This window comes from Panthera pardus, unplaced genomic scaffold (assembly GCF_024362965.1).
Source record: "Panthera pardus isolate Hobbes unplaced genomic scaffold, ASM2436296v1 HiC_scaffold_11, whole genome shotgun sequence".
Classification (NCBI taxonomy): Eukaryota; Metazoa; Chordata; class Mammalia; order Carnivora; family Felidae; genus Panthera; species Panthera pardus.
Window position 1 is genome coordinate 63,565,917 of NW_026526666.1, and position 24,727 is coordinate 63,590,643.

A 24,727-nucleotide genomic window follows, 5' to 3' on the forward strand; every position below is an offset into this window, starting at 1 on the left:
GAGCAAGACATAGATCTACTTTTACAAAGACTTAAGCCCAGCTTTAAAGCAGCTAAAGCCTAAAGTGGATAAAGATGATCTTCCCCTCTTTTAACTACTTATAAGAAGCAAAAGAGGGGCGCCTCGGTGCTTAGCTGTTTAAGTGTCTGACTCTTGATTTGGGCTCAGGTCATGATCTTATGATTCATGAGATTGAGCCCTATGTCAGGCTCTGTGACAGTGTGGAGCCTGCTTAGGATTCTTTTTCTCTCTTCTCTCTCTGTCCCTCCCCTGGCTCACACAGACTCCCTCCCTACCCGCTCTCTCTCTCAAAATAAATAAACATTTTTTTTTTAAAGAAACAAAAGGAAATTCTCTCTTAGGAAGGTAACATCATCTGAGGCCTGTAAAAATTTCATACACAACATTGGGAATTTAGTCAAAAATTATCTGGGATACAAGGAAACAGGAGCAAGAGGGGGAGAATCATGATAAAAACAGATTCACAGGTCCACATTTTGGGGTTATCAGACATAGCATTTAAAATAACTGTCATGAATATGTTTGAGAAAATAGAGAAATGGAGAATTTCAACATATCTGAAAGCTGTAAAAATAAATGAATTGGAAAATTAAAAGATACAATAAGCTTAAGGACTCAAAGGTGGATTTAATAGATTAGATATGGCTAAAGAGAAGATTAATGGATTGGAAAATAGATTAGTAGACAATATCTAGACTGAAGCTTGAGTTTAAAAAGATGGAATACAGAAAAGAGCATAAGAGGTTTATAGAACATGATGAAAAGGTCTAACATACATTGTTTCCCCAGGAATGTAGATGAAAGATAATGGGCAGAAGTAATATCCACAGTGATAATGGCCATCAGTTTACCAAAACTGACAGAAGACATCAAGCCACATATTTAAGAAGCCCTATGAACTTCAAGCAGAATAAATACAAAGAAATTCACATCTAGGGGTGCCTGGGTGACTCAGTTGGTTAAGCGTCTGACTCTTGATTTTGACTCAGGTAATGATCTCACTCTTTGTGAGTTGGAGCCCCACACAAGCTCCATGCTGAGAGTGCAGAGCCTTCTTGGGATTCTCTCTGTCCTCTCTCTTTGCCCCCGACCCCCAACTCACTCTCTCAAAATAAATAAACTTAAAATAAAAGAAAATCACATCTAGGGACATCTTAGTCATAGTCAAACTGTTGAGAATGAAACGTGAAGAGAAAACTTTAAAAATAGAGATGGGGGGCAATGTAGTATCTTGAAAGACTTAAAGATGACTTTTCAGCAAAAATGATGAACTCGAGAAGACAGTGGAATGAATCTGTAATGTACTGAAAGAAGGTGACTGCCAACCTAGAATTCTATACCCAGCAAAAATATCACTCAGAAGTAAAGGTGAAAAAAGAATATTTTTAGACAAACAAAAGTTGAGAGAATTCTTTGCCAGCAGACTTAACAATTTTTTAAATACCTTCATGTAGAAAGAAATTGACTCCCATATGGAATCAGTAGAAGGTAAAATATTTGAATAAATATAGACTATATAAAACATTGATAATATCTGGTGAGGTTTAAAAATATATGTAGAATTAAAATACACACAAGAATAACCCAGCGAGAGAGCAAGAGAAAGAAAGTGTGTGTGTGTGTGTGTGTGTGTGTGTGTGTGTGTGTGTGTGTGTAGTCCTGAGGTTCTTGCACTTTACAGGAGATAGTAAATATATTAGTCTGTATTAGACTGCATGCAATAAGTCTACAATGGAGACTATAATTGCTAGAAAACCACTAATAATAAAAGAATGTGTGTTTAGCAAGTTAATAGATATAGAAACTGGTATGATAAAAAAAAATCCCTGATCTGAAAGATTGCAAGAGAGAAAAAGAATAGAGAGTAGGTGGGACAAATAAAACACAAGTAGTAAGATTGTAGATTTAAAGCAAAATATAAGTTACTTACATTAAATGTAAATGGTATAAATGAACTACCCAACAACAAAAGTTGTCACAGTAGATAAGAATTATTTTCTAGAAGAATATTGTATTAGTAAGGATGCTTTTTGTTTTAAGTAACAGAAAACCCATTTGAGATAGGCTTAAAATTGTATAGGAACTTCACTCTTCACACAAAACGTTCTTAGCGCCACCAATGCTATGATTTAGTGTCTCTTGGTTTATTGTTCTTGCCTTCCAACCAACTTCCCGTGGGAAGACAAGATGGCTCCCCCTAGCTGTCAGGGCCTCACGCCTCCTCACTTGCATGTAAGGGAGGAGAGGCTGCTCTTTCCCCAGTTGTCAACAGAAGTTCCAGGACTCTAGTTAAACCAACTTGCATTATGTGCCAATCACTGTGGCACTGTGGCTGGCAAGAGAACGTCATGCTGATTGGTTCAGGCTTCCACAGCCCCCTCTGGAGTGGGTTAATGAGGAAACAATGAGGCAAACACTCACATGGCGTCTACTATGTGCCAGAGGTACTATCTATTGTAGGCATTTTACGTGTGGTATAGGAACCCATTTCACCTTCATAAACCGGCACAGAGATGTTAAATAGTTTGACCCAGACAAGGTCACAGCTAGTAAATGGAAAAACCAGGATTCAAACCTAGTTACTTAGGCCCCAGAATCTGCATCCCACATGCTATCTATACTGAGTCTGCTTCTCAAGCCCCATAGATATAGGAAATATGGGACTCTGTTAAGGAATGAATACTATGTGTTATGGACTGGATGTTTGTGCTTCCCCAATCCGTATGTTGAAAGCCTAACCCCCAGTATGACTGTAATTGGAGATGGGGACTCTAAGGAAGTAATTCAGGGTAAATGAGGTCATAAGGGTAGGGCCTGATCCAATACAATTAGTGTCCTTAAAAGAAGAGATACCAGACGGTGTGTGCATTCACTCCCTCCCTCCTTCTTGCCCTCTCCTCTTCTCCTTCTCCTCCCTCTCTCTTTTCTTTCTCTTTCTCTTTTCTTTCTGCATACACTGAGGAAAGGCCATACGGAAGACATAGTGAGAAGACCACCATCTACAAGCCAGGAAGAGAGCTCTCACCAGATACCAAATCAGCAGGAATCTTGATCTTAGACTTCCTGCCTCCAGAACTGTGAGAAAATAAATGTCTATCGTTGAAGCCAACTGGGCTGGGGTGTTTTGTTATGGCAGCCCAAGTGGACTAACACACTGGGGAAGCAATCACTGCATTGCCTCTAAATCCCTTCATGATGGGCAACAACATCAGGCCAATCCTGCCTTCCAAGTCCAAGAGAGCTGGGCTTGCATCTCCCGACTCCACCCTCTGCCAGCTGCGTGACCTTGGGCAAGTCAGTTACTCTTGCTCTGGAAAATGGCATTGGTAATTCTGGCATGGAAAGAGCCTAGTACTTCTCAGGTTTCACTAGTCTGAGTTCCCGTAAATAAATCTAGCTTAGCTTTAAAGGGGGAGTTTATAGAGTTTGGGGGATGTGGGATAAGAGACGATGGGCAGCCATAAGCCCGGTGTGAGGCCTTGAGCATTAGGCTCTGCGGCTCCAGAAGCCCTGACAAGATTACAGGCCCCCTGATGGCTGTGAATGCCCCAAGGTGGCAAAAGCGTGGGTGAGTGGGCCTTGGCTAGCTCATCCCACCTGGTCTGTGGACATGAGAACGAATCTGGCTGTGTGCCTTCCTGCTTCTCCTCTTTCAGAAGCCCCCACCTCCTGCTGTTTGTGAGACCTTTGGGTTTGGTGAGGAGAGGGAGGTATAGGGTTCCTATACCACACGTAAAATGCAGCCTGGTGAGGCCAAAGAGGTCCTGCAGGGTGGCAGTGCGGGCCCTGCTTCTGCTGTGTGTCCTGAGAGAACCACTCACCCTTCCTGGGCCTGTGAAGTGGAGCCTCTTGTCTCCCACTCTGTGGGATCTCTAGTGTTCCTCCTGCCCTGGCCTGGCACTCCCACTACTCAGAGGGGAAAGCTGAGGCTCAGAGAGGGGGCCAGGGCCCTGCTCTACCCTGACCGAGCCTGCAGAGCCCAGGCTCAGACTCAGGACCCCATTAGCCTGAAGTTGCCCTTCTTTGGCCATTAGTGCTCACTACTTGGGAACACGCATTTCTGTCCCAAGAGACACAGGTCACCCTGGGAAGGCGATTACTCTGTCTCCTCAGCCCGTCAAGAAAGTAAAACAGAGGGACATTTTCTAGGGTGCTGCACCCACCGTGCCTCTAAATACATTAACTCATTTACTCCTCACTGCCTTTTTCTGGAGCTGGGATTCTTATCCCTGTTTTACATATGAAGAAACTGGGGCTCGGAAGGGTGAGGTAGGTCATCTAGGGTCACATAACCTGAAAATTCAGGGTAGGGCCAGGGCTTCAATCTGGGTGGATGTGTCACAAAAACAAGTGACAGTGACAGTCCTTCCAGCCACCCACCTTCTCAGGGTTTCCAGGCACCTCCTGCGGGTCCAGCCGTATGCTAGGAATGAAGGGAATATCTCCAAGGGGGCCTTGGTGTCTAAAGAACCTGCTTACTGTGTGACCAAGATAAGCCTGTCCTTCATCTAGGTTCATGTTTTCTGTATGTGAAGTAAGTTGGACAAAATCATGTCTCAGGAGGCATTGACATTTAGCAGCTCTGGGGCTCCACAACTCTTGTCCCGAAGGTTTTTATAGACTTGTGGGGGAGGCAGGGTTCTAACTGCACTTGAAAGCATCGGTGTGGTAGTACAGAGTGGTGTAATCTTGATTTTGTGGTGACATGGTGGAGATTTAGAAATAAAATATTTCAAGTACTTGGCATGCGCTGGGTGTGCATAAAGTACACCTTGAATGGTAGCTGTTCACAGAGACTGCTGTGAGCTGAGGTAGGGGAGCTCGGAGGGCAGGGAATATCCTGGAAGGAGATGCACTGCTCCCAAGCTCTGAGGGCCCAGAGGAGTTTGGGGGGTGTCAGGCTGTCCTCACTGGGTGGGTGAGGATGTGTGCAGCATAGCAGCAAAGCACTATGGGAGTGCAAGGTAACGCCCAAGTGGAGGGATGGGCCCAGGCTGTGAGGGCCCCCCATCCAGGCCAAAGGGACTTCATTTATTGAATGCCTGCAAGGGACCAGCCCTGCATTCAGTATTTTCCAGGGGTTTTCACATCAACTCCACCTTCTAAAAATCTCCCCGTATTACAGATGCAAGAAGGTGCGATGGTTTCATATTTTGAACCTCTGTCTTTCTAACTGCAAAAACCCTATGTCTAAATGCTGCATGAGCTCAGGGGTTGGCAGATTACAGCCCCAGAATCAATGAGCTGTTTTTCTAGATAAAATTGTATTGAAACAAAGCCCCATTCATTCATTTACATATTGTCTGCGGCTGCTTTTCACTGTTGAGTAGTTGTGGCAGACTGTGACCTGCAAAACCTACAATATTTGCTGCTTTGCCCTTTTTTAGAAAACATTTGTTAGAGTAAAAATGTTTGCTAGACTAGATAGCTAAGTCAGAAGATTCAGTGTATGTCTGAGCCCTACACTTGCTGTGTGAGCTTAGGCAAATTGCTTGCCCCCTCTGAGCCTGCCCAGCCAACTCTTGACAATTGTGGTGAGGGTCACAGGTGATGGCTGCAAAATGTTTTCTATACTGTGAAGTGTGGTACCCTATCGCCAGCCTGGCACCTGGTGGACAGTAAAACTCTGCTTGTTGGTGAACGAGGAACAGTCATTGTGCAGGCCTTCCTAGACCCAGCTGCTGGCTGCTCCTGGGACCGCAAGGAGGTGGCATCTGGGCCTGAGATGCTGAATGCATCATTGTTCTTCTCGTGCAGACTTGGCAGGTTTGAGCATAAATTAAAATTCTTGTGGGGAGTCACCTTATATGTGGTACCACTTTATAGCCAAGTCATTACGGTAATTTGCAAAACTCTCTGGTGTGTAACTGGAGTCATTTGCTTCAGATTTGCTGGCTGTGACCTCATTCAGGCTGCCCAGTCCTGCATTTGGTGACCCTTGAGCCTTGGAGACTTGTCCTGAGTCTGGCCTCAGGGTTAACCAGACCTGACATTCTGGGGCTAGAATACAGGGGCTTTGCCTCCCTCATGGATAAATAGGAGAAGAAAATGATTATCATTATCATCCTCATTTCTTTTCAAGTGCTGTGAGCTAGGCACCATGCCAAAGGCATTGTGTCCATAATCTCTTGTGATTGTCCTCACAACCTTGTGAGTAGCTGTTAGCACCATTTTACAGATGAGAAAATAGAGACTTAAAGAGGAAACTAAACCAAACCCTTACCTAGTCCCGGGGGTGCCATCCAGGCTGTGCTGTGGATTTGCTGTCTGACCAAGGCAGGTCCTTTCCTTCTCTGAGCCTCAATTTCTTCATCTGTTCATTAAATGAATGGGCAGTCGGTTCCAGCCCCAACATTCTAGAATTTCTCACTAACTTATAAAAGCGAACATAGGACTTCCTCACCCTCCAAGTCTCCAGTGAAGCTTCATTTACATGGAAACCAGGTCTAGTATCTGCTCTTGGCTCCAGTGGCACAGAGAGAGACATGGCTGCAGGCATAGCCCTTCCCAGGGCACCTCCCTCCCCCAGCCTGCCTCAGAGCAGCAGGGCCAATGTGCCCTTCTCATTCCTCTGCCTGTGCAGGGAAAGACTCCGCCCTTGCTCCCTGGAGATGAAGAGTGAGCAGGGATGATTCTTGGGATGCCTTTGGGGACGGAGAAGCAAGATACCAGTAGGCGGGAGGGCAGTGGGAGGCCCCCTGGCTGACTGGGACCCGTGGTGGGCAGTGGTAACAGCATCTCTGGGACACACATTATAGTCTATGGTTTAATTTCCAGCCTTTGAGAAAGCAGGTGGCCCAGGGAAGGGTCTGGCATGGGCTTTGGGAGACCTGGGTTTGGGCCCCGACTGTGCCAGCAGTTGCCACGAGACCTGGGACAGTCGCTCGCCAGCTCTGATGCTCCCCTCCCTCTGCGAGTTAGGGAGGCTGATGCATTTATCCAGAGTGTTGTGAGGGTCACACAAGACAAGGGCTTGGATGGGCTTGGAGCCCTAAACAGTGCCAAACTGTGACCTGAGGGGCTCCTTCTTTCCTCCCTCCAAGAGCTGGCTTCTTTGTTTATTGTAGGAAGACATCTTACATATCCAGTGGAGAAGAAGCCAACGGGCCTTAATTATTTGTCGGGTAATAACTGTTTTTTCCCACGGAGGTGATGGGTTTGCATATCAGCTCTGCCCTTTACTCCCTGTGTGACTTTGGGTAAACCACTAGACCTCTCTGAGCCTTCATGTGCTTGTCTGTAGATGGAGTGGTCCTATCCTGTGACAAAGACTGAAGTTCAGGAGCCATTGGAATGGTTGTACTTTGACTTCCCACAAGACCCCCCCCAACATGATCTTCATTGGAGTCAAAGGTGGGGATGCCTGTTTGGGGGTCCCCAGTTGTTCATCGGTTGGCTGAGAAGCAGCAGGACCGAACTCAAGCTTTGAAGTCTGAGAGATCTGGGTTTGAATTGTGACCCCCACCTCTTACCCCCGAGCCTGGTCAGAGGCACTTAATCTCTCCAAACCTCAGTTTTTCTCATCTGAAAAATGGCTCTAATGAGCCCGCCACACAGGGATGGACACTTGAAGGGAACCATGTGCCTCATGCCTAGGAGGGGCTTGATAAGTGCTGGGCTCCCCAGTGCCTTTCTGGGGGCTCACCTTCCATCGCTCCACACATACTCCTTAAGTGAAGGGAGGGTAAGCAACCCAGAGGCCCCCAGTGGGTCTGGTGGGTTTTTGGAGGAAGCTCAGAACCACCTCCCCAACCCAAAGACTGGGAGAAAGACCCTGGCAAAACAGCTCCGTATGATGATTAAGCTTTCTTTGCTCCAAATGCTATTAATGGTCATAAAATTATCCACAGTTTTCTGAGGCCCAGGCCCAGGGTCTGCCTCAATGGGACAATAAAATCGCATGCAGAAACGATTTGGAAAAGGGAGAGACCGCCAAGCAGAGCTGGGGCTAAACGAGCGGCAGCCTGCTCTCATTAACTCAGGCCATTCACATTTGTTACCAGGGATTTCTTTTTAATTAAAAAACAACCAAGTTATTAAAAAATAGGCTTGTGAGCGGCTGGCCCAGCAGCAGCCGGAGCCAGCGGGAGTGAGCGTTCCTCGCAGCAGGAATGAGCCCAGGGAAGGTGACAGGCGCTTCTGAGCAAATCTTCATGCGTGCCCTCTCCAGCAGGCTCGCCTGTGCTTGGGAATGCAGAGGCTCAGCTGAGCCCCGCCTCGGCCCTGGGAGCATTGCTTCCGGGCTGCAAACTGCAATGTGCTCGGCAGGTGGATGCCTGGAACCTGTCAGAGCTGTGGGCACTCGGCAAGTTAGCACGGAGGCTCCAGCCCCCCTTCGGGTTGGGCGAGGATTAGGGTTGGGTGAGGTGGATCCTTGAGGATGGGGTTGCATTTTTGTCTAAGAGGCTACTTTTTGTCACGTAGCGATTCAGAATTGGGGTTTGGGTGCGACAGACCTGAGCCAGAGATCCAGCCCAGACTCTTACTAGCTGTGTGATCTCGGGCAAGTGACATAAGCTCCCTGAGCCTCTGCTTCCGCTGTGCCTCTCCTCATCCTCAGTCTCGGCGGCTAAAATCAGGACCTGGGGGCAGCTCCCTGCTCATCTTAATGGCTTGTCTTGCTCAGAGTTGACCGTACTGGACAAATACCTGGGCCTGTTAATAATGCTTTATCATAGGGGTGCCTGGGTGGCTCAGCCGGTTAAGCGTCCGACTTCGGCTCAGGTCACGATCTCACGGCTTGTGAGTTCGAGCCCCACATCGGGCTCCGTGCAGACAGCTCGGAGCCTGGAGCCTGCTTCGGATTCTGTGTCTCCCTCCCTCTGTCCCACCCCTGCCAGTACTCTGTCTCTTTCTCTCAAAAATAAATAAAACATTAAATAAAAAAGAATAATGCTTTATCACATCTGTAGGACACTTCATGCTTTTCAGAGTGCTGTTTGACAATGAGAACAATTTCCATTCCTGGAGCTCACCCACTAGGTGCCAGCACTGTGCTGGGGGCTTTGCACCTCAGCTCTCAAAACCTCACGGCCATCTCTGGAGAGCTGGTGCGCCTGTCTTCATTTTACACCAGGGAGCGGAGGGTCAGCCTCGGGGAGGGATGTGTCCAAGGCACAGACTTGGTTAGGGGCGGTCGGGGCTCACCCCGAGGTCCATCAGGCCCCAAAGGCCGTGTCTTGTCCTCCTTAGGGTTATGGCTGCCAGGCGACAGGACAGAAAGACTGAGAACATAGCTTCCAGATTAACCCTCCTCGTGCTGTAGAAGAGAACGCTGAGGCCCAGAGAGAGGAAGTAGCTTCTAACAACTGTGCCTAACAGTTTTGTTACACTGTGTACAGTTTTTTTTTTTTTCAGGGTTTTCATATCTTCTCCCTCAATTAGTCTTCATAAAAACCCAGTAGGTGGGCAAGGCGGGGCATGTGACAGTTAGGCTGTCAAAGAACCGTGGAGAATCGTGATGTGGTGCAGTTTGGGGAATAACGTAGATTGAGCTTCGGTGAGAACAAGAACAGATGCTGTTGAGCGAGCACCTGCTCCGAGACGTACAGATATCAGAGCTGCTCACCCGGCCTGCCCGGCAGCGCAGCCCCAGCATGCATCCGTGCACCTTGTCACATGAGCGCTCGGTGACCAACGTGAGGGTCATAGATGGTTACGTTCCAGGAGGCAGGAGCTCGTCTGCCTGGTTCGCCACTGTTTCCTGCACCTGGCAGGGTGTTGGTACGTCGTCAGGGCTCAGCGCTTGTGTCAGGGTCCTTCGACTACTGGAGCTCGGCATCCACATCTAAGTATTGGGGATTTTATTCCCGATCCTGCTGCTGATAATGGAAATTAAATAAGGGATCCCCAGTGCTTTGAATGCAGCAGGGGTTCAGTTAGTGTGCTCTGTCCCACGCTGTGCCCCGGAGACTGCCCTCTCCCTGCACCCCTCTGCATGCTGTCTCCACTCACGTTGTCTCCTCTTCCTGTCTTTCTTTGCACAGTGAACGGGAGCTACGGCCACTGCACCCCAGGCTCGGAGAAGAGCCTGCTGGACCTGGACCTTGCGGAGGGCCCCGGCCCCACCTGCCGCCAGGGCCTTTTCCTCCCCGCGGGCACCCCACCACCCCGGGGCCACCCCCCAGCCTGCGAGAGGCTCCTGCACTTCCCCCACCCTAGCAGGTAGGTGCTCTATCCTCGCCCATCAGCTGCCTTCTGCGGACACTTCCTGAAGGTCAGGGACCTCACCTGGTCTGCCCGGTTGTGGGATACGCAGGGGAACTGTCGCATGGGAGGGTGGGGGACCAGCCAGAGCCCGGTAGCACAGTGGTGGCTGCCTGGTCTAGGCCTTGAATCTCTCGCGTCGCGTTGCCTCATGAGAGACGGAGATGGTTTTCTTGGGGTGTCTTTCCCCATTATGGAAGCTGAGGTGGCTTTTCACAGAGAATCAGTAATTTCAGAAGAGGACGATGCATGGTGGGATGGGGATGGAAAACCCAGCTCAGGGTTTGTATGCATTGTGCTGTCAAATCCTGGACTGCTCCTGGAGGGAGGGGCTCCTCCGCCTGGGGCCATCTCCTGCCCCAGGAGGCCATACCTCGCAGAGCCCTCCTGCCAGGTGACCTTCATTCAGTGCTTGCACATCTCCAGTGACGTCCACTTGCAGACAGATGTTCTATCAGATTGCGTATTAGGCTGGAATCTGCCTCCTGGGGTCCCAGCGGTGCCTCTGTGCCCTCTGGTTTGTGACCTCTGACAGGCAGAGGTCAGCCGCCGGCAGGCCGCTGTTCCCATAGCTCAGCCCCAGGGCCTGCACCTCACCGCCTGGGCATGCTGGCCGAGGCCTGCTTCACAGATAAGAGATTCTAAAACCTGGCCCAGTTGCCTGTTCGCAATTCATTCTTTTATCATTTATTAAGTATGTGCTGTGCGCCAGGCACTGTAGGATGCTGGAGATGCCTTGGCAAAAGAAGCAGAGGGGCGCCTGGGTGGCTCAGTCGGTTAAGCGGCCGACTTCGGCTCAGGGCATGATCTCGCGGTCCGTGAGTTCGAGCCCCGCGTCGGGCTCTGTGCTGACCGCTCAGAGCCTGGAGCCTGTTTCCGATTCTGTGTCTCCCTCTCTCTCTGACCCTCCCCCGTTCATGCTCTGTCTCTGTCTGTCTCAAAAATAAATAAACGTTAAAAAAAAAATAAAAAAAAAAAAAAAGAAGCAGAGAGCTCCTCAGTGGCATTGATGGTCCAGTAAGAGTTTCAGGTGAGAGATATTACTAAATAGCAGGATGCTTATTCTTCCACACGGAGCCTTTTTTTTTTTTTTTTTTTTTTTTTTTAGCACATAGGATCCCTGTGGCCTTCATTGGTATTAGTGAGACTTCTGATTTCTAGGAGTGTGTTAGTCTGCTTGGGCTGCCCTAGCAAAACACCACAGCCTGGGTTGTTAAAACAACAGAAGTGTATTTCTTACAGTGGTGGAGGCTGGAAGTCTGAGGTCATGGTGTCCCCTCAGGCTTCTCTCCTTGGCTTGCAGACGGCCACCTTCCTCACATGGCCTTTCCTTTGTTTGCACGCCCTTCGTCTTCTAAGGATGCCAATCATATTGCATTAGGGCCTCACTCTTACAACCTCATTTATCCTCATTTACCCCCCCAAAGGCCCTGGCTTCAAAGACCATCCCACGAGGGGTTAGGATTTCAACATGGGATTTTTGGAGGGACGCGATTGAGTACGTAACAAGGAGCAAGCATCTTTTCGACTTCGAGCCACGTGTTGGTCGGTGACAGGCCAGTGCATTTATCTGCTTGATTATTCACTGAGGCTCCCCCAGCAGCATCTGGTTTCTCCAGGGAAGTTCTTCCTATCTCAGGGTAGAAGCTATGCTAACTTAGGGAAAGCTAAAGCAGGTGGGATTTTTCTTTTATTTATTTTGATACAGATGATCCAAAATATTTGTCATTTTGAGTGTCATTTTGACAATTTAGAGCCTGTACCTAGAACCCCACATACGCATTGATCTGAGGAGCTGCTATTTTTTCTGCTGATGTGGCAGCATCATACCCCCTCATTTTCCTAAAGCAACAGAGGGCTCTAGCCCCTGTCCCACATCCAGTTGGATCCTGTCCCTTCTCCCTCCCATTGGACTGCCTTATGTTAGGGACCCCTCCCCTCCCTTCATACTGCCCCCTTCCTGATCTCTGACTCCTTGACCCACTGCCTGGGTTCTGGGAGGCCTCCTTGCCTCCAGCCCAGCTTTCTTTTTTTTTTTTTTCTTTTTGCTTTCTTAATTTTTTTAATGTTTTTATTTTATTTTTGAAAGAGAGAGACAGGGGCACCTGGCTGGCTCAGTCAATTGGGCGTCCGACTTTGGCTCAGGTCATGATCTCGCGGTCCGTAAGTTCGAGCCCCACATCGGGCTCTGGGCTGACAGCTCAGAGCCTGGAGCCTGTTTCCGATTCTGTGTCTCCCTCTCTCTCTGACCCTCCCCCGCTCATGCTCTGTCTCTCTCTGTCTCAAAAATAAATAAATGTTAAAAAAAAGAATTAAAAAAAAAATTGAAAGAGAGAGACCGAATATGAGTGGGGGAGGGGCAGAGAGAGAGGGAGACACAGAATCCAAAGCAGGCTCCAGGCTCTTAGCTATCAGCACGGAGCCCGATGCGGGGCTTGAACTCACGAGCTACGAGATCATGACCTGAGCCGAAGTTGGATGCTTAACCGATTGAGCCACCCAGGCACCCCGGGCCCAGCTTTCTAATACTAATAAAAATGGCTCCCGCTTTCTGAGTGCCTGAAATGTGCTTGTGCACATCTCTCATTTAATCCTCGCTGCTAATGAGTGACAATCCTGGAGTACTTGCTATGTGCCACACACTAGGCCAAGCACTCTTCATGTTATTAGCTCACTCAATTCTCGTCTGCCAGAGGGTGGGGAAATTAAGGTTAGAGAGGCCACAAAACCAGCCTGAGGTCACCCAGCAAGTGGTGAGAGTATTAAGTAATGTCAGCGATACCTTGATTTTGTCATTTCTGTGCTAAAAATGACTACCCGCCACTGCTGTGGTCAATAGAATGTATTCGTACATGCGGTTTGAGGTCTAGCCCCATCACTGGCTTTCTGGGTAACCCCGGGCAGGATGCTACTCTTTCTGGACCTTGTTGCCTTACCTGTAAGGTGAGGATAGGAACACAGAGTGCACAGGCCCCCAGTAGTGTGGGAAGGCGCCCTGTGATCTGGCCGCTGCCTGCCCACCCATCACGTTGACCTCCTGGCTTTGGGACCCGTGGGCTGCACACTTCCCCACCTTCATGCCTCAGCCTTCAGAACTCCCCCTTGATCACTTATGTTTGCCAGAAATCTCTCCGCCTCTTAGCAGAGTTTAAGTGTTCCCATGAGAGCCGGTCCTCGATCTCCCCTGTGAGAAGGGAAGCTTCTCGAGGGCAGGGACCTGGTTTATGAAACATCTCGTGTCCTCAGCATCACAGAGCACAGAGGGAAAAGCCTGCAGAGCGACCTCACTGGCCCCTAGCCCAGGCTGTAGCCCCTGAACCAAAGGGTGCATGGACCCCATGAGATCCAAAGACACCCTCCTTTCCGCTTGAACCTCTGCCCGAGAAACACTGGTTTTCCCAATTTCAGCAGCTCCCTTCCAGGGACCAGGATGACAGACAGAGTTGGAGTTCTTGATACTCACAACATTGAAGCTGCCAGGAAACGTAATGGTCATCAAATTACATCATTTTATATAAGAGGAAGCTGGGGCCCCTGGCAGCACATTGTTGTGGGAAAATCCCAGGCTTCTGATTCAGACAATCTAGGTTCAGATTCCTGCTCTAACACTAACTGCCTCTGAGGGCTTGGGCAAGTTGCTTCGGTTTTCCGAAGTATAAAACAGATGGTGGTCTCTCCCCCGAAGAATTCAGTTATGCATTCGGCAGATACCATGCATCGGTTCTGCTGGGGTCGGGTTGCGTGGGACAGCCTTCAGGAAGGTTCCTGGCATGCAGGGCTGCTCAGCAGTTGTTTGCTCTGTCCAAGGACCCCTGCTCACAGTTTCCAGAGATGTGATGGGGGTTGTCTGGGGAACCCAGGGCTCAGAGGCAGAGCAGGGCAGGAATCGCTGCCGGCCTTCCAGGGGCTGAGGGACCCACGAGGACAAGCAGGGGGCTGTCTCAGCTAGCATTTGGAGCCAGGAGACACCACAGCCTGAGCTGTCCCCTCCCCACCCGATACTCATAGGTGCTATAACTGTTCTCTTGATTGCTTCTCCTGTCCTCTTCTGCTGATTATTTAGCCTGATGCTAAGCTGGGTTTTTTTTTAATGTTTATGTATTTGTTTTGAGAGAGAGAGAACAAGCAGGGAGAGAGGCAGAGAGAGAGGGGGAGAGAGAGAATCCCACGCAGGCTCTGTGCTGTCAGCATAGAGACCAATGTGGGGCCCAGTCCCACGAACCATGAGATCATGACCTGAGCTGAAATCAAGAGTTGGACGCTTGGGGCGCCTGGGTGGCTCAGTCAGTTAAGCATCTGACTTCGGCTCAGGTCATGATCTCACGGTTCGTGAGTTCGAGCCCCGTATCAGGCTCCATGCAGAGAGCTCAGAGCCTGGAGCCTGCTTCGGATTCTGTATCTCCCTCTCTCTCTGCCCTCCCTTGCTTGTGCTCTGTCTCTCTCTCAAAAATAAATAAACATTAAAAGAAAAGAAAGAGTTGGATTCTTAACCGACTGAGCCACCCAGGCACCCCCTGATGCTGTCTTTAAAGGGATTATTCCAAACAGATGCTTACCTGGGGCCCACCCCTGCCACGCCCAGGATGACAACCATATGGAAAACAGCTATGCTTTAATTTTTTTAAGCTTCACAAAGTCACAACTTTCATATCAGCTCTTTAAGCTCCTCAGTGCTTTCTGCTGGCAGTGGTGGCCCAGCGTCCCCAGGCTTGGGGAAGGGGGGGATGTGCATCTGCTGTCCACCTTGGAGTGCAGGATCCTTCTGATTCCATCTGGTGGCCAAGCTCTGGGCAGGGAAGGGAGGTCTTTTCTGGGTGAGGCAGATAATTATTGGTCAAGTGTAGCTGAGAAACAGAAGGGCCTTCCCGCAAGCCTTTATCCGGGAAGTGCCTCGGGTCTACAGTGAAGAAACGCACACCTCCAGGAGAAGGGGAGCCTGGCTCCTGGCCCAAGCCCCATCACTGGCTTGCTGCTCGTGACTGTGGGCAAGCCCTGTGCCTTCTTGGCTCCTTTCTTGTCTGTGGAGTCATGAGGTTGGAGCCCATGCTCTCTGAGGGCCTCTGGGCTCTGCCTTCCTGTCTCCCGTGCCCCTTCGTTCCTTCTCCTCCTCCTGAGTAGTGCTGGGGCTGCTGCCGCTGCAGGGAGCCAGAGACAGAGGGGCTGGGGGCTGCTGGGCGGCTTGGAGCACAGGGACAGGTGATGACCCCACAGCCCATCTGCAAAGAGTTCCAGAACACTGGCGGTGATATGGCGGTCACGAAGGCACCATTCACCCTGCTGTCCCCCTTTCCAGAGGACTGTCACGGCACCTGCCGTCCCACTTGGTCCTGGTAGCCACCCTCTGAGGTAGTGAGGGTTAGTCCTCGCTTCACAGGTGAGGAAACTGAGGCTCAGGCCCAAGGACACATGGCATGTCCTAGTCAGGACAGTGGGCCCATCGGCAGGCTTCCTGTTCTGCCCAGCCAGCCAAGGGGCTTCTCTGACCCTTCATCTACGTCCCCTTGCTGGTGGCTGGAGGCCCTGGTGCCTCTACCTGCACTTACTTGTCCTGCGTTTGGGAAAGGCCCTCTCTACGAACGCGTGCGCCACATGCCTAAGGAAGACAGCACCATGTGCGGCCCTGCGCGTCACACCGTAGTCACACTCGGGAGAAGAACGTGCAATGAGGAAACGGGCCCAGAGTGCCTTGCCCAGCTTTGTGCAGCTGGGAGTGGCCGAGCCTGGTCTCAGACCCCGGTCTCCCACCTCCCCCGAGCTGCCCTCCCAGCCTGCCTGCCCGCCCATAGCCTCACCCCAGAATTGAGTTTCATGTAGTCACAGTGTCTGGGCTTGAAACCTGGGACCACCCCACCTGGCTTTTCCTCAGTCATTCCTAGGATGCCCCCTGTCGTCGTGACTTGTGTTTCAGACCCCCAACTTACTGATATTCACTGTGGAAAAGACAGACTGCTTGGGGCAGAATGTCACATAATTAACATTTCTAGAAATTAACGAAGATTACGAAAATTAAGAAAGATCTAAGGGACAAATAGGCAGAATTTAAAACATACTGGACCTGGGGTTCCTGGGTGGCTCAGTCGGTTAAGCATCCGACTTCGGCTCAGGTCATGATCTTGTGGTCCTTGGGTTTGAGTGCCACGTCGTGCTCTGTGTTGACAGCTCAGAGCCTGGAGCCTGCTTTGGATTCTGTGTCTCCCTCTCTCTCTGCCCCTCCCCCACTCATGCTCTATCAAAAATAAACATAAAAAATTTTTTTTTAATTAAAAATAAAACATACTGGACCTGGATGTCCCTCAAAATGATCGCCTCAGCCTCCTTCCTCCAGAACTCACTAGAAGGTCACAGGGAGAAGGTCAGGGGAGACCCTAGGGAAGCCTCAGCAATAGGACAGGATGGCATCTGGGGCTGGAGAGGTAAAAGGATGAAACGGTGGTCTTTCTTGGCATCCTTTTCAGACCTCCTCCTTTTCTGGAACCTCTCTCCAGCCCCTCCCCTTTTTCTCTCCCCCATATTCTTTCCTGCTGACCACATCCAGCCTCTGCTTTCTCTCTCCCTCTGCCTCTAGCCCTCAACCTTCACTCCTGCTCTGGGCTTCTCCATCCTTTGGTCCCAGGCTCCCTGCTGTCTCCTGCCCGGGTCTCCCCTCTGTGAAGTGCCCACCCTCTCACAGCTTCTCTGGTCACTGTCTTTCAGGTCGCCCAGACCCCAGGCCACGTATGTGAATGGTGGCCTTCCGGCCACACAGCACATCAAGCAGGAGTCCCTGCCTGACTACCGGGCCATGACGGAAGCTCGCACACCCCTGTCTGCTCACTGCCGGGCCCCGCCAGCCACTGGCCTGCACTCAGATCTGGACCTGCCGGGCCGAGGCCTCGCCAACCCCACGCCTTCCTGCTACCTTCTGGGCAGTGAACCCAGCTCTGGCCTGGGCCCCCAGCCCGAGGCCCACCTCCCCGAGGGTGGCCTGAAGCGCTGCTGCCTCCTGGGCCTGCCCTCCACCTCTTCAGCCTCCCCCTCCCCCTGCGCTTCCTCCGATGTCACCTCCATCATCCGCTCTTCCCAGACGGCTCTGGTCACTTGCGTGAATGGACTCCGGAGCCCCCCTCTGCCGGGAGACCCGGGAGGGCCCCCCAAGCGAGCCCGGCCTGGCCCTGCAACCACAGAGAGCCACGAGGGCGGCTTGCAACTTGAAGCCTGCCGGAAAGCGGGCTTCCTGAAGCAGGAGCCTGCGGATGAGTTCTCAGATCTCTTTGGGCCTCCCCAGCAAGGCCTGCCGCCCCCCTACCCCGTGTCTCAGTTGCCACCCGGCTCGGGCCTCGGAGGCCTGGGGCTGGGCCTGGTGGGCAGGGGGGTGGCCGGATGGCAGGCGTGCCGCTGGGTGGACTGCTGTGCAGCCTACGAGCAGCAGGAGGAGCTGGTACGGCACATCGAGAAGAGCCACATTGACCAGCGCAAGGGCGAGGACTTCACCTGCTTCTGGGCGGGCTGTGTGCGCCGCTACAAACCCTTCAATGCCCGCTATAAGCTGCTCATCCACATGAGGGTGCACTCGGGTGAGAAGCCCAACAAATGCATGGTGAGTTCCCACGGCCACCAGGCCGTGCCCCTGCCTGGCCAAGCAGAGCAGTCCCCACCTCCGTGCTAGGAGTGGCCTACCGGGGGCTCCTTCCCTGGGGGCTGGCTGAGATCCCCTGCGGTCGAGGAGGGGAAGGATCAGTGCTGTGGATGTGGTCATTGGTCAAGATAATCAGTGCCCGTGTCACTGGGAATCTTTGGCTCCTCTGCTCACCGGGTGCCCTTCCCCCACCCCAGGGTACATGACCTGGTCAAACACACTTGTTCAGGTGGTGACAACACACACTCTGAGGTCAGAGCAGGCCCGGCCACCTTCTGTATTACACACAGATGCTCAGTGCCTCACCCACCACTGGTCGGGCAGCCTTCCCAGGGAGGCTCTCCGGGCCTTGGAGCGGCCCACAGGCTTGGCTTCCTCCAAGGAGCACTGTGTCCTCACAGGCATCTGGCTTGAGAGCTTGGGTCCCTGGAGCAGGTTTGGAGGTAAGGGGAGGGGTAACAGATAAGGCCCTGGATGGCACCTGCAGTGCCATGGCTGGGGTTGAGCCTGAGGTTTCCAGGGAAACCCACACACACACACACACACACACACACACACACACACACACACACACTAACAGTGGACACCGAGGCCTCCAGCCCTTCTCACTGGTCATTTCTGTATTATGCTCTCACAGTGGTAGAAATGCCTATCAGTCTTAGTCCCTGATACCCTCCGCCGAGCTGCTGTGCCTAACCCCAAGGCCCAGCTACCCCACCGGGAGAGGCTCCCGCCTGGGAGTGGAGAGGCTGGAGGAGCCACCCAGTCTTCTAAGGCCCAGCTCCATCTTCCAGCCACTGGGGCGTTGGTGACGCAGGAGAGAAAGCAACGTGTCTGGTCTGCAAGGCCAGCGTCATAGCCGAGGTCAGGTTCCCCCACACGTGCATGCTGTCACTGATGCTGGGCGCCTCTTCATGAAGCACTCGGTCTGGGATGGAGTGCCCCTCTGTCCCTGCTCAAGGCCCAGGGTAGTATTTACAGGGGCCGGGGGAGGCAGGAAGCTTTGGCAACCAGCAGTATAAACTCCACCTTCCTGGGACTGGGTGGTCACCCTTGGGGCCCCATCTGCTTGTGGAGCTGTGGCCTGGGCATCCAGCTAGACCAGCTTATTCAGCTCAAGGGGGCCGGTTCTTGAAGAGGAGGAGGAGAGGCAGTGAACAGCCTCTGCAAAAGGACAGCCTCAGATTAGGAGGGAGCCTGCGGTTGGCGTATTAGTGTTGTGGGGAGAGGCTGAACTGGGCAGGCTGAGGATTTGACTTCATCGTGTGCCTTGGGGCTAAAGCCATGCTGGGAAGGGCTGGGGGCCGGGCCAGTCCCGGGCATGCCCCTGTTCCTCTGGGGTGTTGTAACACAAGGCTTGCTGAAAGGCATGCCCCCCCTCCCCCGCCCCGCCGCCGCCCATCTCTGGAAGGAGATGACCAGCAGACTACTGGAAGACTGAGGGTACCGTCTCTGAGACCCTGGAGCTGACAGCTGTTGAACGGTGGTCCCTGATGTCTTCTTTCCTGTGGGGGTCCTCCTGTCTGTGGGGGCCGGGGCGGAGGCCCAAACCCTGGCGCGGTACGGTCCGGGGCCTCCGCCCACCAGGGCCTCTTGTGTGGAATTACAGCATCCAGTAGTGCCCGTGCTGGACAGCAGGGACCTTGAGATAATCTAGCCTTCCCTGCCCATTTGCTGGGAAACAGAGGCCTAGTAATTGGGTCAGAGAGGCCCAGCTTACTCAGTGCGGTCTGGGGATCTTTCTCTATGGTTCTTTTTCCTGGGCCTTCCAGGATCTCATTTGGTTCAACGGACTCCACAGAACACTGGCTTACACCTGACTCCTGCCTGTCTCCGGCGACCCAGACGTAGACTTTCCAAGGTCTTTGCCTGAAGGCAGTTGTGGTCAGCAAGGGGTGGGAGATGGGTGTGGACAGGTTCTGGATGGAGTTTGCATAGACCCAAGGACAGGAGGCCCACAAGGGCTTCATGGAGGAGGTGACGTTCAAGCTGACATTTAAATCTTTACAAAAACCCTGTAAAACCAAGGTTTTACAGATGAAGAAACAACGCTCAGTGGTGTCCAGCCGGCCTTCTCCCTGCTACTATGAGAACACTTTATCTTGCCTCCTGAGGGATTTAGGATTTTGATGATAACACCAACAAACAGCTTCTGAATGTTGACTGTGTGCAGAAGCCATTCTAAGTGATAACTCCATGCAATCCCGGGAGCAGTTCTACAGGGTGGAGACTATTAACTCCCATTTTACAGATGAGGAAACTGAGGTTCAGAAAGATTGCTGAATTTGCCCCACGTCACACAGCTAGTTAGGAGCACACAGTAACAACAACAATAATAACAGAGATTGCTAATCATCATGGTAATAATAGTGACAACAATAAAAATAACTTGCCTGAGGTTACACAGCTAGTAACAGTTAGAGTGAAATCTGAACCCACATCTTTCTAAAGTGTGATGCTTTTGTTTGTATAGATTGTCCCGTTACACTCCTCATTCTCTGGGGTCCTCGGGCTAGCCTTGCTGGGTGCCATCATCTGGAGTGGTGGGAGAGACCTCCTCTGAACATCTCCCTGCCTGCTGTGGGAGCGCTCCCCCTTCCTGTGATGCTGGTGCAGTAGGTGACCCAGGGGAAGGGGCAGGCTCCAGCCCGCACCCAAATAAGTACAGTCTCCCTTCCCTGTAAAATTATTAATTTCTCATGACAGGCCTCTGCTACCATGTGCTGTAATAGACAAAGGAATTTTGGGCCCAGATCCTCTGGAGAACAGGAAATAGATGAGACACTTTGATTGAAGAGTAAATGGCCCACTAAAATAGCAGTTAATCCTTTTATTATCTTTCCAGCAGCCGTTTCCACAGTTCTTTCATGAGGTAAGCCTTCCCCGCCCCATCCAACTGTACCACTCTGGTCCCTGCCAGCTGGTTTACATTTAGCCCGCGGAGCCTCCGCTCACGCACCAGGCAGGCCCGGAGGCACGGCGAGGAGCCGGCTGCCCTCTGCCCAGGTTCTCAGGTCCGTCCCAGGATCGGGATCGGGCCTCGGCTGGCGGGGGCCCCCGGGGTAGGCCGCGCCGTCCATCCCCCCGCCCCCCAGCTCTGCCCTCTCCCCGGCCCATCCACGCCATCCAGAGGAAGCTCCCTAATCTCTTTGCAATATCCTGTTATGTTTCTTATGTTGTCCGAGTTGTCTTAGCCTTATTAAATTTGGGGTTTCATCTGCATTAGGATAGCGAGGATACGTCCAACCCAAATACTGCCGCGACGCCTCGAAGACGTTAACTTTGAAAAGATTAATTTCTTGCTTTCTTAGGTTGGCTCTCCCAGACAGTTGGAATCCTGATTGTCTGAGACTGCAGAAATTAGCAGGCTGTGTAGTTTGCTTTCCTCCCCATCAAGAAAAAGAGAGGGAGAGTGAAAAAGGAAAACCTTTCATAACCTTGGGTTTCATAAAATAACAATAATAATGACAGCAATTCCTGCCTTTGTGAAGAGCTTTAACCGAAGCTGTGAGTGCAGTGTGGACGGTATGTGTAGGCAGGTCTGGAGCCATACAAACCCAGTTCCCTCCTGGGCCAGCCACGTAGCAGCTGTGTGACATCAGGCAGGTGACTTAGCCTCTCTGAACCATAGTACATTTGGTTGTAAAATGGAATGATAATCGTACCTCCCTTTTAGGATTTTTGTCATGAGGGTTTAAAGAGATGACACAGGGAAGTGCTTCGTTAGTTCTCTTGTCCCCCGTCACACTCCGTCACGTCGACCATCTCAGGAGATTAACACTGTAGCCCTGAGAGTTACAACAGGATCATTTGTGGCTATCTTACAGATGAAGAAACCCAAAAGAGCCAGTCAGTAGTGGAGCTTGGACTTGAGGTCAGCCAGTTCCAACGGCCTTCACTGTGGGTGAGGTGGACAGGGCCGTCACCCATGCCGGTGGCCTGGTTAGGTGTCTGCCAGCAATGTGGAGCACCTGCTCTGTGCCAGACGGTGTCTGCTCCGGGTGACGGGAGCTAGAAGGGGAAACTGGGGTGGGGACATAGGGAGGAGGCTCTGGTCCCTGCCTTCCCAGGCCCGGTGTGCGGCTGGAGGCTGGGCTCACGTCCTGCCTGGGCTCCTCTGGTAGCTGCACCTGCTCTGGCCGCTGGTCTCCATCCGTTACGCCCCTCTCCACCACTGGACCTGGCACCAGGGAAATACAGCCCACTGAAAGCTGAGCATTATTGGTTGGCTGTAATCAGCCAAGGAATCAGACACGAGCCACCTGGCTGGGCCTTTTGGGAGGGCCTTGCCCACCTCCTAGAAGGGCCAGCCTGGGCCAAAGCTTCTCTCCTTTCCCATAATCCTGGGGCTTCCGGCTCTCCCTTTTGGCTTTGCCTCAGTCCCCCAACCCCTGAGAAACAAAACGCAGGGTGCTGGAAGAGGTGAGGGAGGCGGAAGGAGGTGCTCTTGGCTGAGACGCCGAGATTCTAATACCCGGGCCCAGGGCTAGCCATGTCCTAGTCCATCTTCAGAAAACCACTGGTCAAAACGCTGAGGCCCAGAGAGGCCAGATCAGGTTCCAGGGTCACACAGTCGGCCAAGTGGCCGGGCACAGCTACACGTCAGATTTGCCCACCTGCCCGGCCAGGCTGTGAGTTGGGAGTCAGAGAGAATCTTGACTGGCGGTGAGGTCATATCTCATTGGAAGTCATCAGGGAGAAGAGAACTAATACATTCTGAGGTATGCTAGGTACAGCCACGCATCACCATGCCCATTCTTTCAGGAGAAATTGATGTTCACGGATGAAATGGCTTGCTCTTTGTCACCCGGCTCAGCTGCCTGGGCCACTCCACGGGCCACATGGCCCCCCACCCACCTGCCTTTGCTCAGCCTCTTCCACACAGAGGCGAGTCGGTGCTTCTTAAACCACAATGAGTGGGTCCCTGGGCATGTGCTCCCCCCGTGCCCCACGTCCTGAGACTGGCCCCGTGGGTTGGGCATGTTTCTGGGCCAGCGGACACCCCTGACTCACGTCAACATCTCCAACTCATTCTCGGGAATTTTCCTAGAGCCCAAAATGCATGCGCAGGTGGGTCTTCTGTCCATCTTCATCGTTACAGAGAAGAGACAGGGAAGACAGATCCTGAGAAGACAGTGAGGGGCCCAGGATCCCACAGCAAATGGGGCAGCTTCAGTGGACAGGGAGTTTCCTGAAGGGGCTAGTAACCAAAAGTTGGGGAAAGTTAGACCGTGGGGAAAGTGACCGCAGATGAGGGAAGAGTCCTTCCCAGAAACACTTGCCTCACCCAAAAGATGGGTGCCCCCGTGTGCTCAGCCTCATGCTGAGCTGGGGGTCCTGAGACAAAGATGAGGTGATAACGAGACTTCTGGCACCTTGGGGAGGACACCAGCCACCCTTGAGTCTCATGCTGTTATTGCTGGATGAAGGAGGGAGGGGAGCCAGACGCTGAGGATTTGAGGCCTGGCTGTATAACCTTGTCTAAGTCAGTCAAGGCGGCTGGAACATTATTGGGAATTTTTCAGCTTATATAGGACTTCCACACAGGCATTCCTCAGAGTGGAGGAATAATTCCTGGGGACTGGATCATTATCCCCATTTTACAGATAGGGAAAGGGTAGTCCGGTTCATGCCCAAGTTTAGGTCTCAAGTGCATCATAGGGTGAGGTTTGAACCCAGGTCTCAGCCTGACTCCAGAGACTGTATGCTAGCTGTGACCTCAAGCTGCTTCCCAGGCAGAGGACCATCAGTCTGCCTATAAATATGAAGAAAATATCCAGATTTGAAACTCATTTCAGCAAGCTGTCAAGGAGCATGCACCTCCTGTATGCCAGGCCCTGGTGGACCCAGGGGTCACAGAAGGGAATCAAAGCCAGCTTTGGTCTGGAGGAGGCTTTGTTAAGCAGAGAAAACCAATAGACGCTTGCATTTTTGCATTTAACTGTTTTCCCACATGAATCCCACCCCCCCACCACCACCTTGAGAGCCTGTCGCAGACCCCCTGCCTTGCTGATATGATGACTCCTTTGTTCTATCTTGGAGGAGAGGGCCCTTGTGGGATGAGGGGGGAGACATTTCAACTTCTTTATTTTATTTTATTTTTTTTATTTTTTATTTTTTAAAAATTTTTTTTAACGTTTATTTATTTTTGAGACAAAGAGACAGAGCATGAACGGGGGAGGGTCAGAGAGAGGGAGACACAGAATCCAAAACAGGCTCCAGGCTCCGAGCTGTCAGCACAGAGCCTGACGCGGGGCTTGAACTCACGGACCGTGAGATCATGACCTGAGCCAAAGTCGGCCGCTCAACCGACTGAGCCACCCAGGCGCCGCCATTTCACCTTCTTTAAAATAAATAAATAAGTCACCCGAAGACAAGCTTACTTTCTGGTGAGCTAAAAAGCTACAAAGTAGAGCATGTTTTAAAACTCCTGCCCTTGAAAATCCTGCTGTAAATGAGCACGGAGAGGTCAAGCTGGCCCAACCAGCTTAGGTGACAAGTCCACCCACTTTGGAAATGGGGTCTGAGTGTCACTTTGTTCTCAGGTGGGAAGGGTCTGGGTAGAAAGACCTTTCTAGGCAAAGGAAGCTTTTAAGTTGGCATGCAGATGTGCCCTTTTCAATGACCGCGACTGGGGTACCTCCTGGGATCATAGCAGTTCTCGTGTCTACTTATTATCAGGTGGGAAACCCGAAGCCCAGAGAAGGTGCAGAGTGGCCCATTGTCACCCAGCAAGTTAATGGTAGCCGTGGGATACCTGCTTTATTTCTCCCTGCCCTGAGGTTTCCTCTGCAACCAAACTCCTAGAGAGTCTTTGCACACTCCAGCTCCTTTCACTCCTCTGGGCCTTGGCTTTTGCTGGTCTCTCTGTCTAGAATACCTTTC

The 24,727-nt window shown here is 51.7% G+C and overlaps 1 protein-coding gene across 2 annotated transcripts in view; it reads left to right on the forward strand.

Moving 5' to 3' along the window:
• The window catches only part of GLIS1 (GLIS family zinc finger 1), a 228,411-nt gene that overhangs the window by 127,589 nt on the left and 76,095 nt on the right, over positions 1 to 24,727 (forward strand). For both annotated transcript variants that reach the window (XM_019449228.2, XM_053895123.1), the window contains exons 3-4: positions 10,008 to 10,185; positions 16,921 to 17,803. In XM_019449228.2, coding sequence (XP_019304773.2) covers positions 10,008 to 10,185; positions 16,921 to 17,803 — 1,061 coding nt within the window. The remainder of the gene's footprint in view (positions 1 to 10,007; positions 10,186 to 16,920; positions 17,804 to 24,727) is intronic.